Source organism: Ovis canadensis, chromosome 9, assembly GCF_042477335.2.
Source record: "Ovis canadensis isolate MfBH-ARS-UI-01 breed Bighorn chromosome 9, ARS-UI_OviCan_v2, whole genome shotgun sequence".
NCBI lineage: Eukaryota > Metazoa > Chordata > Mammalia > Artiodactyla > Bovidae > Ovis > Ovis canadensis.
In genome coordinates, this window is record NC_091253.1 from 25,552,229 (window position 1) to 25,570,344 (window position 18,116).

At 52.8% G+C, this 18,116-nt stretch overlaps 1 protein-coding gene across 1 annotated transcript in view; it reads left to right on the plus strand.

The window, feature by feature from the left end:
- The first annotated feature begins 1,928 nt into the window (after positions 1-1,928).
- LOC138446133 (maestro heat-like repeat family member 5) overlaps positions 1,929-18,116 on the plus strand; it is a 64,554-nt gene continuing 48,366 nt past the window's right edge. Inside the window, 6 exon segments of the mRNA XM_069600855.1 lie at positions 1,929-2,008; positions 7,001-7,182; positions 8,357-8,502; positions 9,377-9,505; positions 11,802-11,961; positions 13,449-13,501. Of these exon segments, the coding sequence (XP_069456956.1) occupies positions 1,929-2,008; positions 7,001-7,182; positions 8,357-8,502; positions 9,377-9,505; positions 11,802-11,961; positions 13,449-13,501 (750 nt within the window).

An 18,116-nucleotide genomic window follows, 5' to 3' on the forward strand; every position in this document is an offset into this window, starting at 1 on the left:
AGGGGTGGGCAGCTATAGAGAACCCCAACCCGATGCTTCCCTCTTGGCCCCAATTCCAAATTCCTAAGGGGAGGAACTGGTTGGCCCACCTTGCCCGGTCAGCCTGGTCAGTGTCCAACAATGGTTCACCAAAAAAGAAAGAAACCAAAGGCCCTGATTGCAGCATTGCCCACGACCGTGGTGTAAAGCCTCCCACCATGGCTGGTCCGCTGCTGCCCCTGTGATGGACGGCACACAGAGTCTGGCAGAGGCGCGCGATACCGCCCCATATACAGACAGAGACACATAGATAACCTCTAGGACACAGGTCAGAGTAAAATGTATGCAACAAGCAAGAAGTGACGAGCTTGGGGCACGTGTTACCTCTGTTTTCATTAGCGTCCCTTCCACTGTAGGCTGCTATGGTGGTATTCAACAGGTAACCTCAACATTGCTGCGCATTTAAGCACTAATCACACAAGTCTGTAGGCCACCAGACAGAGTGGCTATAGGGGGCCACCCTGGAGGCGTGGGGGCCCAGCCCTGAGAAGGGTCACTGTCAGCAGCTGTTCTGAGAGCTTTGTAGGATCCAGTCTCCCAGGGACCCTCCGTCATGATTCATGGGCCCAGTTTTCAACAGTCCCTTTCACAGTGCTGGAGGATGGGAGAGGGCGAACCGGGCTACGAACAAGACTGACCCACATGCCCCCATCAGAGTGAGCTGAGCCAAAGGCTTGGGGAAACCCCATCCCCCAGCTCCCTGGATGAGCAGGACCCTGCCCGCCCCTCACTCTCAGCCTCAGGCTCCTCTCCACACAGGGTGCATTTCCAGGAGCCCCATCTCATGGGACATCCTGAAATTAAGCTGCAGTTAGCCCTGGTGCAGCTGCCCACCGAGTCAGACAGCCATGCTGTGTTGGGCACCCATCTCCTACCAAGTCCCTTTCAGGGAAAAGTGATTTAAGTCTCAGAACCAGCTGGGGAGGGGGCATCATCAGCCCCTGTTTCTAGAGGTCACAGCCTCAGAAAGGTCATCTGCCTGGCAGAGCCAGAGCGGTGGGGCTGACCCCCGGAGCAGCTGCAATGCCCCGAAGGCCTCGGCGGTAGGCGGTTGCTGTCTGTTGACTCTGGTTTCCTGTACGTGGCCAGGGTCCCATACGTGTGTGTCTCCAGGACACAGGGGATGCGGGCACAGCACAGCTGCGAGGACGCCTTGAGATCAGGGCCGGCTGGGCTGGGGGTGGGCACCCACCAGCAGGTCCAGACACCAACCGTCCGCTGCCTGGGGCCTCTTCACCCCTCCACACAGGAGGACCCTGGGGCCTCCGGCAGCTGACTCTGCTGACAAGGGTCCCTGTTGGGAGCCCTGGTCTGTCTTCAGGACCCAGCTCCCCTGTAGCCATGCAATTGGACCAGGGGACCACAAGCAGGCAGCCAGCCGCGGACCCTCCCAGAGGGCTTCCCCTGGGGGGCCATTCAGTCCCAGCTCTGCCTGCTTCCCGCACGGAGCACACAGTAAGTTATCCGTCACTGTGGAACAGCAGGCTCGGGGACTTAAGACTCCACGCGTTTACTGCCTTGCAGCCTCTTGGGTCGGGAATCCAGGCGGGCTTTAGCTGGGCCTCCTGCTTCGGGGGGTCTCCAGGGTGCAGCATGGTGTCAGCTGGATCCACAGGTGTCCGGAAGGAGACAACTAAGAACCAGAGGTGGAGGGGCACGCCGAGGACATGGGTGTACACACACGTGCACACACACACACGGGCTGTGCCCAGGACACAGTGCTCGATTCCACAGCCCTGTCTTTGGCAAGGTGCCGTGGGTGCTGCAAGCATTGTGACCTCAGGGGTGAGGTCAGGGCTGGCTGGGGCGGGGGAGGGAGAGCCCAGAGATAGAGCTGCTCAGCCAGGCATGAGGAGGGAGTGGGCAGCACCTCCAGACTGCACCCCAACATGGACGCGCAGCATCCAGAAAAGCCACACAGCCATACGAGCACAGACAGGACCTCCTCAGCCAGGTCCCAGAACCCCAGGTCAGCCCAGCGCCGGGCAGGGGCCCCGCGCCGGGCAGGGGCCCCCCGCCAGGCAGGGCAGCAAGGGGCGGGCCCCAGGGCCTGGGCCCAGGATGGAGGGGTCCTGCAGCGTGCTGGCAGCTGCCTGGAGTGGGAGTTGGGGGTGGACTCCCACCTGGCAGCCCTCAACGTGCTGGAGAGGAGGCTGGGGGCGGCAGGGCAGGGCAGGGCAATGGGGTGCAGGGAGAGGGGGGACTTGAGTTCCAGCACGGCCTTTGCCATTACACTGCCTTTGCCATTACACTGCCTGTGGCTGCCGATACTTGTGGGGACCAGCGGTGTGAGATGGAGTGGACGGATGGACAGACAGTGGGCACGCTGTCCCTCTGCTGCCCGGAACCTCAACCTCGTCAAGAGGGCGCAGCAGCCTGTTTCCTAACAGATTTGAGGGATATGCACAAAGGGAAGGTCCTCTGTGGCCTTTGGTCCGGGGTCCCCCGCGCCCCAGGTGGGAGCAAGGGCAGCTCCGTCTCCTGAGTCCAGCGGCAGGTCGGAAGCTGGCGGGCAGCCTCCCTCTCCGGGTCCCTGGCCCCCCAGGCCCACGGTGTGCTGCATGGGGACTGGGGCACGTCGGCTCTCCAGGCTGTCCCTGGGGGGGTTCCCAGGTGAGGTTCTGGCCTGTGCTTCCGTGGTCGTGTCTGTCCCCTAGGGAGCTGCCTGACCCGCCTCGGAACGCAGCTCTTCTGTTCCGCACCGTCGCTTCTGGCCACATGCTCAGGCCAGTCTCCCCTCTGCCGCATCTCGTTTCCTGTCCAGGGCAAGAAAGCACTCCCCCTGCAGCTGTCTGCTAACTGCGTTCCTATTCTCCTGTCTTTTAAATACACTCAGTCCTGGTCGCCGAGGGACTGGGAGGCAGGTTTGGAGTGAGACACAGATCTCGCTTGTGGCTGTGGTCAACCCTGACCGACCAAGCCCCCTCCAGGGTGCAGGAGGGGCCAGGCTCAGTGTGAAAGGCTGAGCCCTCCAGGAAGCAGCATGGGGGTGGCTGGTTTTCTGAAAGGCCGTAGGAAGGAGGGGGCTTCCCAGGCGGCCCTGGTGGGTAAAGAACCCACCTGCCGATGGAGGAGACTTAAGAGATTCAGGCTCGATCCCTGGGTCAGGAAGATCTCCTGGAGGAGGGCATGGCAACCCACTCCAGTGTTCTTGCCTGGAGAATCCCATGGACAGAGGAGCCTGGAGGGCTGCAGTCAATAGGGTCACAGGGAGTCAGACACAACTGAGAGATCGAGTACGCACGTAGGAAGGGGGGCCTTCCAGGAGGGGCCGTGTGTGTACTGAGCCCCAGTGCACACCCCTGGGATGCAAACTGTGGAGTCGGAGCTGGTCTGAACAGACGCTGTCCTGCAGAGGCTGGGTCCTGGGATGGGTCGCTCAGCCTCTCTGTGTCTCAGCACCTCGTGGGGTTGCTGTGAGGACACGGCAGACAGGATCAAGCTCCTGACACAAGCCCATCCTCGTTGGCAGCGGCGGGGGCTCTGGTGAGGTGGGCGGTGGGGTGAAGTACAGCCCGGGAGAATCCCCTGCTGACCACACAGTCACTGGTCCCCAGAGAGGCAGAGGTGGGGAGGGGCAGAGGGAACTCAGGCTGGACATGGCCAGGGAAGGGACAGGCCCCCACGCTCCAGGCGGGAAGGCCAGCTGGGAGGGGAGCTGAAGGTAGCAGCTCCAGGTAGACGGGAGGACGGTCCCGCTGTCCAAGGCTGACCTTGGCTCCTCCCAGGAGCACACCCCCAGCAGCATCCACTCAGTCGGTCAGTCACTGGGCCTTTGCCCAGGGCCTTCCCTGGGACGTGCGGGGGACCCAGAGACAGGCAGCACACCTCCAGGGGGACTGGGAAGGAAAAGGCCCAGGGGTTGGTCAGTGGAGCCGCCAGGGTTCCTGTGAGTTCAGGGGGAGCCAAGGAGGGCCATCAGTCATCAGGGAGCCGGAGGACACACCCCCTACTCTAGGATGCGCTGACCATGGCGAGCAGGCTGAAGGCGACTTCACGTGGCCCCCACAAGGGGTCAAGGAGGACGGGGAGGGGGAGGACACATGCCCTGGGCAGACAGGAGAGCGGAGGCCCAAGGTCAGCCAGAAGGGCTCGGGCAGCTGGCCCGGTGCAGAGTCTGCAGAGGACAGACCGCCAGGATCCCAGTGAGCTGGAAGGGCTGGACCCAGAAGAGCCCGGTGGGGCTGATGGCTGCTCTGGACACGTCACTCCAGGCCCGGTTCCAGGTGTTGAGGACACAGCTGGAAATGAGACATGAAGAGCCCTGTCTCCTGGCTTGCATTCCGGTGGGGGAGACAGCAATAAACACTAGACAGGGCCCAGAGGATTATACAGGGCTACAAGGTGGAAAGGGCCGTGGGAGGAAATCGGCAGGTTAGGGAGTGGAGAGTGCGGGGCGAGGGCCAGATTTTAAAGAAGCTCATCGAGAAAAATGCAACTGAGCAAAGAAGTGAAGGGGGGCGAGGGGCTGAGCCGAGCAGTGCTCTGGAGGGAGGGTTTTGCCAAAAAGGAATAGCTAGTGAAAGGTCCTGAGGTAGAAGTGTGCCCGGCGGGTTCAGAAGTAGCGGGAGCCCTCTGCACCTGAGGTGGGTGGAGTGGGCAAGAAAAAGCCAGAAAAAGGGACTTCCCTGGTGCTCCAGAAGTTAAGACTCCGAGCTTCCACTGCACGGGGCATGGGCTCAATCCCTGGTTGAGGAAATAAGATCCTGAATGTCCCCGAAGAACCTGCATCCCACAGGGCATGGCCAAAAAGTAAACAAATATTTACGAAAAAAGGAATAGAAGGAAATGAGATGAGGGATCATTTTTGTTATTTCTTTTGTTCTTGTTTTTTTTTTTTTTTAGCTATGTTGTTGTTCAGTAGCTAAAGTATTTCTTTCTTATTTAAATGCAGTAAAATTCACCCTTGTTAGTGTCCAGTTCTACAAATTTTTTCTTTTCAATTAATTTTCTGGGGGCCATGCTGCACGGCATGTGGGATCTTAGTTCCCTGACCAGGGATCAAACCTGCGCCCCCTGCAGTGGAAGCTGCAAGTCCCAACTGCTGGACAGCCAGGGAAGCCCCAGTTCTAGACTGGGACTCATCCAGTGGTGTATCCACTACCACACAAAAGCTATGAAACAGTTCCATCTCCCCCTGCAAATTCCCCGTGCCCCTTTTCATAATCAATCCTCCAGGAACCCCGCTATCCCCAGAAGCCACTGATCTGTTTTCTGTCTGTATAGCTTCACCTTTTCAGAATGTCACAAAAATGGGACAAGGCAGCACATTGCTTTGGGAGTCTGGTTTTTTGCACACAGCGTAACGCATGTAAACCTCCTCCACGTGGCCTCCTTCGTCAGTCATCCCTCTCATTACTACTGAGTAGAATTTCTGTGGGTACTGAAATAAAGTGCAGTTTTTTTGTGCATTCACCAGTCGAAGGACATTCAGATTTTTTCTGTTTGGGGTTATTATAAAGCCACGGTAAACGTCTGTGTACAGATTTTTGTGTGACGTTGTCATTTCAGTTCGGTAAATGCCTAGGAGTAGAACAGCTGAGTTGGATGGTAAATGTAGGTTTCACCTTCTCAGGAAGTACCAAACTACCCTCCGCACTGGCTGTGCCATTTTGCATTTCCGCGGGCAACGATGAAAGCTCTAGTTACTCTGCCTTCCCACCAGCACTTGGTATTTTCCAGTTTTTCTTTGCTCCATTCCAGTAGGTGTGTATTGAGATCCCACTGTGGTTTTAATTTGTTTCCCCCGTGGGGAATGGTGTGGAGCAGTTTTTATGGGCTTATTTGCCATCTGCTTTTCTCCTTTAGTGGAATGTCATTTGAATCTTTTCACCTGTATTTTCTTAGGTTGTTTGTGTTTTGTTCATAAGGAATTTATATATTTCAGGCCTAGTCTTTTATCACGTATGTGATTTGAACATTATTCCTCCAGGTCCAAAGCTTATCTTTTCATTTGTTGTAGCTGTCTTTCAAAAGGCAGAAATTCTTCATTTTGGTGAGCTCATTTACCAGTTTTTTATTTTATGGATGATACCTTTGGTGTCGCACACGGGACTGCTTGGTGCAACTCAGGATCACAGAGATTTGTCCTACATGTTCTTCTAGAAGTTTTAGAATCGTAGGTTTCACTTTAAGTCTGTGATCAATTTTGAGTTAATTAATGTTTGTAGTGAGATATAAATTGGGGTTTATTTTTCACATGCGCTTATCCAGGTATTGCAGCAGCATTTATTGAATAGACCATCCTTTCTTAATTGAATTACTTTTGCACCTTTACCATATTACACGTGGGTCTTTTTCTAGACTCTGTAGTTTGCTCCATTTGGTTATATTTCTGTGCTTTCGTCAATACCGCACTGCGTTGATTACTATAACTTTATAATAAACCTCCAAATCAGCAGTATCAGTGCCCCAGTTCTTCTCTCGAAATTGTTTGGCTATCTTCATTCTTTTACTTTTCCATATAAATTTTAGAAACAATTTGTTGGCTACTACCAAAAAAAAATGCTTCTGGGATTTTGATGAAAATTGCATTGACTATTTAGATAAATTTAGAGAAAATAGACAATAATATTGAGCCTTCAATCTGTGAGCATGGCATGTCGCTCCATTATTAAAGTCTTTGTTTCTTTCAACAGTATTTTATATTTTACAGTATATAGATCTTACAATTATTTGATAATTTATACCTAAATATCTCGTGATTTTTAGTGCTATTGTTTATAGTATGTTTTTATTTTAATTCCCAGTTCATTGCTGGTACACAGAGACATGACTGATTTTTGTATGCTGACTTTATATTTGCCAATTTGCCGAATTCACTTTTTAGTTCTGGTAGGGTGTCTTTTAGATTCTTTGGAATTTTCTATTTAGATAATACCATCCTCTCGGCCTCTACAGCACCTCCCTCTGTAACAGGGCCATTCAGATGCATACACCCAAGGCCTCTTTTCCCTTTCAGAATCTCCTCCCACATCTCTGAATTCACAAAGAACCAGTCCTACATGACGGGACCTCAGAATTCTGCCCATGGGGACAGACAGAGGCACCCCACCACCATCCTGCTCTGCAGGTCACAGAGCAGCCAGGCCGCCCTGATGCCCAAGGAGCACAGGACGTTCATCGAGGAAGCCTACAACGCAGGTGACCCCCGGCCCCGGGACTCGGTTCCAGCAGACCCCATCAGTCCCTCCACCTGAGGAAGTCCTGAGGATGAGGGCCAGAGCAAGCCCGCCCTCTAGGACCTTGGGGTGTCTACAGGCGTGGATCTGTACCGCACGTGCAGCTTTCAGCAGGGCCTCCCGCGCATCCTCTCTGGCCTCTTCGCACCTCCTGAGACACCATCGGAAGCCCAAAATGCCCTCTCTCAGCCCTTCCCTCCACCCTCCTCCAACACCTTTCACACCCTGGAGCCTCAGCTCACACCTGGCCCTCTCACTGGAATGCTTCTCCCCTCCTTCAAAGGATGGCCTGCCTTCATCCTTATAGGCAACGCTAAAATGCCACCCTCTCTGGGAAGCCAGTCCTGACTGCCTCTCTGTCTTAGGATTTATCACCCCTCCACTCACTGTGTGCCCAGGGCCTTTCAGACAACTTCCCCACAGAACTCAAGTCCGCTGATACTGGGTAGGGCTCTCCTGGGCCGGAGGCTCCTTCAGAACAGAGCCAGGCCCTGACTCCCCTTGAGCCGCACACAGTCTTACAATAAATGAACACCACTGAAGGTTGGGTGACTGGATGGAGGATGAAGGGGTGAGGAAAGAACAGATGGAGGGATGGAGGGATGAATGCTTAATTTATCAACAGATAAATTAAGGGTGGGTGGATGGGTAGATGAATTTTTAAACGGGTGAATAGTGAGTAGATGGATGGATAGATGGATTTAGGAATGGAAGGTCGGATGGACCAAAGGTGGATAGATGGATAAATTTATTAATGGATGGACTGATGAGTGAGCATAAGGGTGAGCAGGCAGGTGGGTGGACCGGTGGATTGATAGATAGAAAGACATGGATAAATGTATGGGTGGATGGACAGATCGACAGACACATGGATGATAGATGAATGGGTAAATGGATGGGTGAAAAGAAGAGTGAACCAGTGAGTGAATCGAGTACCGCACGAGCAAGCGAGGATGCATTCCCTGCTTGCCTTCTTGCTTCCGATCTTCCCATGAACCTCAGAAGGACGGGCAGAGCGGTTAGGAGCCCCAGCCCTCCCCGCCCGCCCCAGCCCCAGCCCCAGCCCCAGCCCCGCCCTCCCCTGCGGGTGCACCGTGGCCCCCACTGCGCACCCACCCACACGCCTTCTTCCTCAGCCATCTGCTTCAAGCTGCTCCGGGACCTCAGCGGTTCAGACTCCCTCCACCTGAGGTACATCATCAAGAAAATCAAGAGCATGGCGTACGGGGCCCCCAACCTGGTGCTAGAAACCATCCACGACTACTTTGTAAACAACCAGCAGGTGAGGGCTGTTCAGGCCCTTCGGGCCAGGCGTGGAGAGGGGAGGGCAGGGCTAGACCCAAAGCAGATTCAGACCTTGGTTCCTCCAGACAGCAGAGCCATGAATTGAGGCCAGTCAGTCTCCCCATTGGAGAAGGCAATGGCACCCCACTCCAGTACTCTTGCCTGGAAAATCCCATGGAAGGAGCAGCCTGGTGGGCTGCAGTCCATGGGGTTGCAAAGAGTCGGACACGACTGAGCGGCTTCACTTTCACTTTTCACTTTCATGCATTGGAGAAGGAAATGGCAACCCACTCCAGTGTTCTTGCCTGGAGAATCTCAGGGACAGGGGAGCCTGGTGGGCTGCCGTCTATGGGGTCACACAGAGTTGGACACGGCTGAAGTAACTTAGCAGCAGCAGTCTCCCCATGTGTCCAGCGAGCCAGCAGCGGGTGGGTGGAAAGTAGACCAACATGTGTGGACCATCCTCTGAACAGGCTCTCGATAAACTATCATGATTCTCAGAGATGAGAACGCTGAAACTTAGAGGAGGGAAGTGATTTGCCTAAAGTCACAGGGGAGGGATGGTTGGGTGGATGACTAGGGGAAAGCTCTATCTGGATTTTTTAATGAATGGACGAACTGGTAGAATGCTCTTCAGACCCCCTGGCAGTTCCCTGAGGATGGGGACAAGTGTTTACTCATCTGTCTCTGCAGAACCTAGCTCAGGGCTGTTCACAAAGGTGTTGCTGCATGGATGGCCAAGTGCATCCACTATGCTATCTCCTCGCTGGCCTCTTTAGGCGCGCCTCCCCCCCCCCACTGTTCCCATGGCGACCCCCCACTTAATCAGACCCAACTCGTCCCTGAGCCTGTGTCCACCCTGCCGCCCGCAGATCTCCACCCGGCACAAGTTCCGGCTCTTCCACGTCCTAGGGGCAGTCATTGGAGCCAGTGAGTCCCTGGAGGAGGCCTGGGAGAAGTCCTTCATGCAGCTGGCCCTGGAGAACATGACCAAGTCCACGGTGAGTCTCCCCCCACCACCCAGCAAATAGGCCATTCCACAAAGGCTTCTGGCGTGCAGGCAGCTGCTCCAGGGACCCAAAGAATGCTGGGAATGCCCAGCCTTGTGGCTGACCAAGCGATTCTGCCCATTTTCTCATTTTCTTACCACCAGCCCCTTCAGAGGGACAGCCTCATGCACCCACTTTACAGCAGAGAAAGGTGAGTCTCAAAGAGTTCTTGGCAGTCTGTGCATCCCCCATTCCCCAGGCAGTGCCTCAGCCCTTGGCTGCCTGCCTCTGGGTCCCCGCCTATTGAAGACCACAGGTTTGGACCTGGGCTGCACATCCCCCAGCAGGTGGGGACAGGCGCTTCTCCGGGTGCACAAGCTGGTCCAGGACTCACAGGGAGAGCAAGTGCCTCCTGGCGCCTCCATCCTGCACGATGCCTAGCACGTGCCTGGCTCTGGGTCCAATTTAGCCTCTGTGCTGGGCTGTCCTGCATCCTTTCAGTCCAGCTGCTTGGGTCCTTTGCTTCTGGAAGACGCTTCCCTGATTCCCCAGGACATCGTCCCCTGTGTTGCTCTGTACTAGGCTTCAGGAATGCCTGACTCTCAGACCCACCCAGAGCTCTCCATAGTTCCTCATACTCTCACCCCACCTCTCTTTTTCCATCTCTCTGTCCTTCATTCTCCTCTCTGAGGAGCCATCATCTTCCAGATCTTTGACTGCATTTTCTATGTATATCCATGAGCCTTTAACTTTCGAGAGATCTTGGTCTTTGTCCTCAGAAAGTTCCCATTTCATCCTGTTAATAGCTTCACAGATGCAGTGTCTTCTCTTATCTCTCAGGATATTAAAGGGACTGTTTTGCTTCAAGTTTTCTCTCTCTGTTTGGCCTCTGTTTCCTCTGAGTAGCTTTTCTCTGGGTTTCATCAGGTTTGTGGTTTTGGCTATGGTTTTGGTCCCTCCTGCATCCGTGGCCTTCTCTATGTGGCCATCTGCCTGTGCTTAGGAGCTGTTGAGGTGCTCTGGGCACACAGGTGGGTGGTGAGGTTGGGGGTCCACTGCAGAGTTATGAGGTGAGCCCTCTACTGTCCTCTGCGTTTCCCCTGTCCCCATATCAGCACCTCAGTGACATTCCTCTCGGGCCATCCAGATCTCCCAGGGAAGCCCTGATATGGGGCGCAGCCCCGTGCAGCAGAGTGGAGAACCTGACCCAGGAAGCGTCTGTCCTCCGCACTTGCAGGCCTGGCCTCCCCGCCCAGAGACCCTCAGCCTGGCCTCCAGAGACCCTGCGGGTGTGCAGAGTGGGGGAGGGATCTGGGCGCTTGACTACTTCGCACACACTCCGCCCTCTCCCGGCCTCCCTAGCTGTAAGCATCTGGGAGACACACCCCCCAGGATTTCTACCAGATCACGTGTGGTGTCAGTGGAGGCCGGTTCTCAGCTTGCCCTACCGCCAGCTTAGCACTCAGCCCAGTTACCTCAACCAGAGGGGTGGGCTATCGCCCTCGGTAAAAATCTCCTAAATGTAGAGTACTTGAGGTCCTTTCCTGAAAGAGCAAAATCAGATTCAACCCACCATCTTAACAAGAAGCCCTCATAGTCACCCTTTCAACAAATCATAAATGATGTAACGATTTCATATGATGACTCAGACAGCCCTGAGAAAAGCCCTGGGTGTGCAATACAGTGCCAGACGGTCTGAGGCTGCCCCCCGAGTAGAGCGTGGTAGGCCTGGCTGGGGTGCAGGGAGGGAGAGGCGGCTGGCCAGCTGGGCCTCTGCCCCCAAGACACCGACACTGACTCTTCAGGCCGGAGATCTCGGGACAGAAGCAGAGACTCTGTTTCTGAATCCCTGGCTGTGGGATTCTAAGACTCCAAGGCTGTGATGTTGTCCTGAGCTCCCAGGAGTTCCGGAAAGAGGTGACATCGAGTAGAGCCTTCAGGATGCGTGTCCAGAGTGTAGGCATTGGAGCGAGCTTTCAAAATGGACTAGCGTTTGGATAGACAGGGCGAGTGGGCAGTGTTCCAGGTGGGAGACACAGCATATGTGCAAAGGCTCAGCAGCAGGGACAATGACAATGGGTTTCTGGACCAGGAAGAGGCCCAGGGATGTGGACATTCACATGTGATCCTGAGTCCAGGGGATAAGCCTCACCTTCACCCGCCCGCTCTGCGTGTCGGGCTTCCTCAGCCGGTTTTCCATCCAAAACCTGGGTTGACAGTAGCTGTCTTGCCCACCAAACCAGACCCCGTGTGTGAGATGTCAAGGCTCCATCTGACCACCCACTCTTCCTTTCCGCCCCCCACCCAGGAGCTGGAGGAGGCCTACCAGGACGCGGCCAGCAACGTGCTGGTGGCCATCTGCAGGCACTCGTGGCAGGTGGTGGCCCAGCACCTGGAGACCGAGGTCCTGTCGGGCGTCTTCCCGCACCGCAGTCTCTTCTACGTGATGGGCATCATGACCTCTGACGGTATGTCCTGCCCTCGGGGCCTGGACCCGGCCACTGTCTGTCCGCAGGCCAGCAGGGGGCAGGGCAGGCCATGCAGAGAGCAGGAGGGGGCCGCCAGGGCTGCTGACCGCAGGACACACTCGGGACCGAGCATCAGCTGCACAAGCCAGACGGCCACAGGCTGTGGCCGGACACCCCCACTGCCCATCTGTGCTGCCCGTCCCGATGAGGCCACGCTCCTGCCCTCGGCATTTCAGCCGCCCACCTGGACACAACCAGGGCGGAGTGAGGAGGCCCCAGGAGGAAGGCCTGCACTGCCGCGTGGTCCGTGGTCCTCTCCGTTGGTTCCCGGCAGACAGCCAGGCCGAGCTCACAGACTGTGCGACAGGCCTGGGCGCCCAGCTGCACGTCACAGGCCCGGGAGGTCCATATCTCTGTGCCTCCCCTGTGGCTGCTGCCTCTGAGCCACAGGAAGGGCCACCTTGGATAGTGGGGGGTCTCTGAGGACCCCTGGGGAGGACTCACGGGGGGAGGTCTTACCAGGATGAGGCTCAGCTAACACTCTGAGTTCCTGTCGTGTGCCCAGCTCTGCCATCAGGAGCTCACAGCCTCACCAGGGAGGCAAACTCCACCTCTCATCAGTCCCTCACTCATTCATTCACAAGCATGAGCTGAACTCACTGCTGCCCAGCTGGGGAGGTACTTCTGCCTGGTGGCCATCAGGGAGGACTTCCCAGAGGAGGCAGCCAACTCTGAGCCATGCCTTGCATGCCATGAGTAGGGGTTTGAGGAGGAAATGGTGTGAGTACACCTCTGGACCTTAGGGAGGAGCTAGTCAACAGCCTCAGTGAGGGTGGGGGCAGGGGGTTGAGGTCAAGGGGGAGAAATGGGTGTGGCGGGTCTGCTGTCTCCAGGGCGACCCAGAGGGGAGGCCTCAGAGGCTGTGCTTGGGAAGAAGGCTGGGAGGAGACAGGCCTCAGCTTGGCTCGGCTTGCCAAGCCACCTCCCCTGGAGCTGACAGGCTGGGTGGAGGTCCCTCTGTGCCTCGGGTCAACTCTGAGACTCCCCCAGAGCAATCCCCGGTGTGGCCCCTCTTTCCGAGGTTGGGTTTCCAAAGCTCCCTAAAGGCTTTCCAGCCCCACAGTGTGCCCCTCTCTGGGCCTTGTTTTCCCACCGTTGAGGAGATCCAAGGACATCCCAAGGGGCTATGCCCAGCAGGAACCCTCTATACCACTGTCAGTGAGCCTGAGGCCCAGAGAGGGAAGTTGACCCACCTGAGGTCACACAGCATGGATGGCAGGACCACGATTCCAGCCCAGCGCTCTGGACCCCCAGGTCCAGCTCACCATCCTCGGAGCTCACCCCTCAGGGAGCCAGACAAACACAGGACAATGTAGTCCTGACTCAATCATGACCAAGGGATGGGGGACATGGAGCCCAAGACCCAGCCCTGGCCGTGGACCCAGGACCTGGCCTCCAGTGACCACCACCTCCACTCTCTCCCCCAGAGAATCTCTTCAAGGAGAAAGAGAAGGCTGGCTGGGAAGAGCAGTTGGCCAAGGTAGGGAGGGAGCCCAGCCACGGGGGCCTTCTGCGGGGATGATGGGGGGCGAGGGTGGGCACCCGCTCAGCCCTGGGAGGGCGGAGGAGGCTCAGGACGGGAGGCGGAGGGCGGGCAAGGCTGGCACCGAGGAGCAGCAGGGTCCCTGGGAGGCAGGATGTGAACCTGTCTCTAGACTCCTGGCATAGAGCCAGTGCCCAACGCACATAAGGCCCTTCCCGCCCGTCCTGGGGTCTGGGTCCATGGCTGAGGGGCCCAGGGAGGATGCGGAGGTCAGACGGGAGAGCAGAGGGGCAAGGAGGAGGGCGGTGGGGCTGAAGTTGTCACAGTGCGGACGGGTGTCACGCTCCAACCACGCACCACATGGCCAGGAGAGGGGACTCCGGGCCCTGGCAGGCCTGGATTCAAGTCCAGATTCAGCCAACCACAGCTGTGCGTCCTGGGTGACCTACTTTGCCTCTCTGTACCTTATTTCCTCCTCTATCAAATGGGGGTGAAAGTACCACCTCCAATGCTTGCTGTGAAATGACAGGCAATAATCTACACCATGTCTGGCTCTGTGCGTGGCAGACAGGAAGCCCTCACTCACTGCATTAGTTATTATTATCATATAGTAGCAGCAGAATGGTTGTAATTAAATAGCATTTAGTGGAAATAACACCACCAGCAGCAGCAATACAGGTAATTAATAGAAAAATAAGACAGAAAATCACTAAGTACATAGAAGACTTCAACAACATAATTAACCAAATTGATCTAATTGACGTTCTTTTCAAATATAAATGGAACATTCACCAAGACAGATCGTTTACTGGGCCATACATCAGGTTTCAATAAATTTAAAAGGACTGAAATCAAACAGAGTACATTCTCTGCCCAGAACGTCAATTAGAGATCAATACCAAAAATATATCTGGAGAAATTCCAAATATTTGGATATTAGACAACACTCTTCTAAATAACCCACAAGCCATAGAAGAGATCACAAGGAAAATTAGAAAATATTTTGAAATGAATGGTAAAGAAAGCACAATATGAAAATTTGAAAATTTGTGGGGCTCAACAAAAAACAATGCTTAGAAGAAAATCATATTTGTAATGCCCATATTAGGAAAGAAAAAAGATAAAATCTACTATCTAAACTCTATTTTAAGGAGCCATCCCCCAAAGTGCAAATTAAGCCCAAAATAGAAGAAAGAAAATAATAAAAAATAGAGGAAAAATCAAAAATTTTTAAATGGACAATAGAGAGTGAATAAAATCAAAAGTGGGTTTTTCAAAAATATTAATAAAATGATAAGCTCTTTGATAAGCTGATCAAGAAAATAAGTATTCATTATCAGTAAAGATGGAATATCACTGAACAACCTTTAAACATGGAAGAGTAATAAAATATGATTCCAATAAATTAGGCAATTTAGGGTGAATAAATTCCCTAGAAAACACAAACCACAAAATTGACAAGAGAAGAAACAGAGGATCCGAGTAGCCCTGGATAAAAGAAACTGGAGTGATATTTTATAAACCTTCCCACAGGCTTCGCTGGTTAATTCTATCACAAGTTAAAGTGTCAGTCGCTCAGTCATGTCTGACTCTTTGGGACCCCACGGACAGTAGCCTGCCAGGCTCCTCTGTCCACGGGATTCTCCAGGCAAGAATACTGGAGTGGGTTGCCATTCCCTTCTCCAAAGCATCTTCCCAAACCAGGGATTCAACCTGGGTCTCCTGCTTTGCTGACAGATTCTCTACCATCTGAGTCACCAGGGAAGCTCATCACAAGTTAATGCAGAAATAATACCAATTCTGTCCAAATTCTCTCAGAAAACAGAGGAGAAGGAACACTCTGGAAACCATCTGATGAGGCCAGCACAACTCCAACACCAAAGCCAGAAGAAGACATTACAAGAAAGCTACAGACCAATATCTTTTATGAGGATGAACTCAAAAATATTTAGCAAAAGATTAGCAAGAAAAACCTGCCCTTTTGTCCACCCGCCTGGAATCTCTCACATCCCAGAGACCTTGTCAATAGGTGTGATTCTCGAAACCGCTGACGCCTGATAATGAAAGTCCACCTGTCACCCTCTCTGAAGGTTCAGAGGTGGGTCAGAGTTCCAACCGTCGATCCAGCATTGGTTCTCCGGGCAGCTCGCCCTCATCCTGGGTGGAGAGCCAGGGGCTCTCGAGAAGTGGAACCAGGCTTCTTGTGAACAACAAAAGACACCGTTACCGCTCTCCTCACTTAGGAAAGGGTCTCAGAAGCTCTGTGCCAGAAGAAGGTGGAGACCGCGTGTATGTTTTTATTGTAAGTAGTCCCAGGATCACATTGAGGAAGGCTCTTCACAGAGCAGGAGGAGGAGGAGGAAACGAGCGTCTGTGGAAGTCCTGCCACTCGCGCACCTAATGATGAGTGAGTGACACCTTCCCACTAAGATCAGAATGAGGCAAAGAGGCCCACAGTCTCCACTCCTGGTCAACATTGCACTGAAGCCCTAACCGGGGCAGTAAGGTAAGAGACAGGCAAAAACAGATGGATGGATTACAATAGAAAATGAGAAACTGTCTTTCTTTGCAGACAACATAATTGCATACACAGAAAATCTCACAGATTTTTAAATTCTGGAACTATTAATTACTAATAATTGAATTCAGCAAGATCTCAGGATATAGAATCAATATGCAAATGTCAGCTGAATTTCTGTGTACTAACAATAAACAATTGGAAAATAAACTTCTAAAAACCTATGATGCGGTCACATTAAAAACATGAAAGACTCAGACAAATTTAACAAACATATGGGCAAGATCTTTACAAAACACTGCGAAAAGAAATTAAATAAAACCTAAATAAATGCAGATAAATGATCATGGATAACAAGAGTCAATAATGTTAAGATGTCAATTCTAAAAATTGATTTGTGTATTGCCAGTATGATGCCAACCAACTTCATTATAGAATTAAAATCCATCATTTAAAATTTTATATGGAAATTGCAAAAGACCTGGAATAGCCAGAACAATCTTGAAAAAGAGCATAATTATAAGAATTACACTAGCTGACTTCAAGATTTCCTATATAGCTACAATCAACAAGATAGAATTGACAGAGGAGATAGAATATAAACGCCAACATAAAACCACACGTGATCGATTAATTTTTTTTTTAATGGTACCAAAGCAATTCAATAGGGAAGGTCTTTTGAACAAATGGTTCTGCAACAATCACCTATCTGAGGGGTTAAAAGGAACTTTAATGCCTGCCTCGAACCATTCACAAAAGTTAATTTGAGATGGGCCCAAGGCCTAAATATTAAAAAACAAAAAAACTTTTTGAGGGAAACACAAGAGACAATCTTACGTTTATCTTGGGGCAGGTAAATATTTCTTGGAGCCCAGAAATCAGCATAAAAATATTTTTAAATGGATAAATTGGATTCCATCTGAATTAAAGCTTCTGCTCATCCCACAATACTATGAGGAAAGTGGAAAAAGGGAAATCAGAGACAAGAAGAAAATATTCACGAGGCATATCTCTGACAAGGGATTGTATCCAGAATAAGTGAAGAACTCCTCCAAAACTCTGGGAGAAAAGACAAACAGCCCAACTGCAAAAGTGAACAGAAGATTTAAGTAGGCATGTCACAGAGGAAAGCAGATGAATGACCAAAAGCCAAAGACACAACGGTCAGCATCTTGAATCCTCAGGGAAATGTCAGTTACCATCCGGGAGCAGCCTCCACCCACCCACGGACAGACTTCAAAGGAGAAAGAAAGGCTCGGCCAAATGCTAGTGGGGAAGTGCCCGCTGCAGATGGGACAGGGAAACCTGCTTGGAAAACTGACATTTTCTTATACAGTTAGGACTCGGGAGTTCCACTTTTAGGTACTAACCCCAGAAGCATGAAACACTCGTATACAAAATTACACGCAGAAGCATGTTCCCAGCAGCCTTATTCCTAAGAGCCTCAGACTAGGAACAACCTGTACCGGGCAGACTCATCCCCTCCCAAAGACCTGAAATCAATTACTTACTCACCCACCTGAGGAAACTGGAGAAAGTTTTAGAGCGAGTTACACTGAAGCTGAGCGGCAGAAATGAAATAACAAACGTCAGAGCAGAAACAGAGGGATCACCTTGAACAAGCGTGCCGCAGCACGGCGAATCTCAAACACACGCTGAGGGAAAAAAACACCAGACACAGGGCTTCCCCGGTGGGTCCGGTGGTTAAGAATTGCCTTGCAGTGCAAGGGACATTGGTTTGATCCCTGGTCTGGGCAGATTCCACATGCCCAGGAGCAACTAATCCCAAGTGCCACAATTACTGAGACTCCTCTCTGGAGCCGGCGGGCCGTAGCTATGGAATGAAGCCCATGCTTCTAGAGCCCAAGCCCCACAAGCAGAGAACCCTCTGCAGTGATAAGCCCACGCGCCACAATGAAGAGGAGCCCTCAGCTAGAGAGAGCCCACTCGCAGCAGTGACGGCCACAGCCGAAACACGAATCGACACGTCTCTGTAAGAAATATCAGACACAGGAAAAGCACACACCGCACGATTCCAGCCGTGCGAAATTCTAGAAGAGCCAAAATTAACCTTATGGCGGGTGAACTAAATCA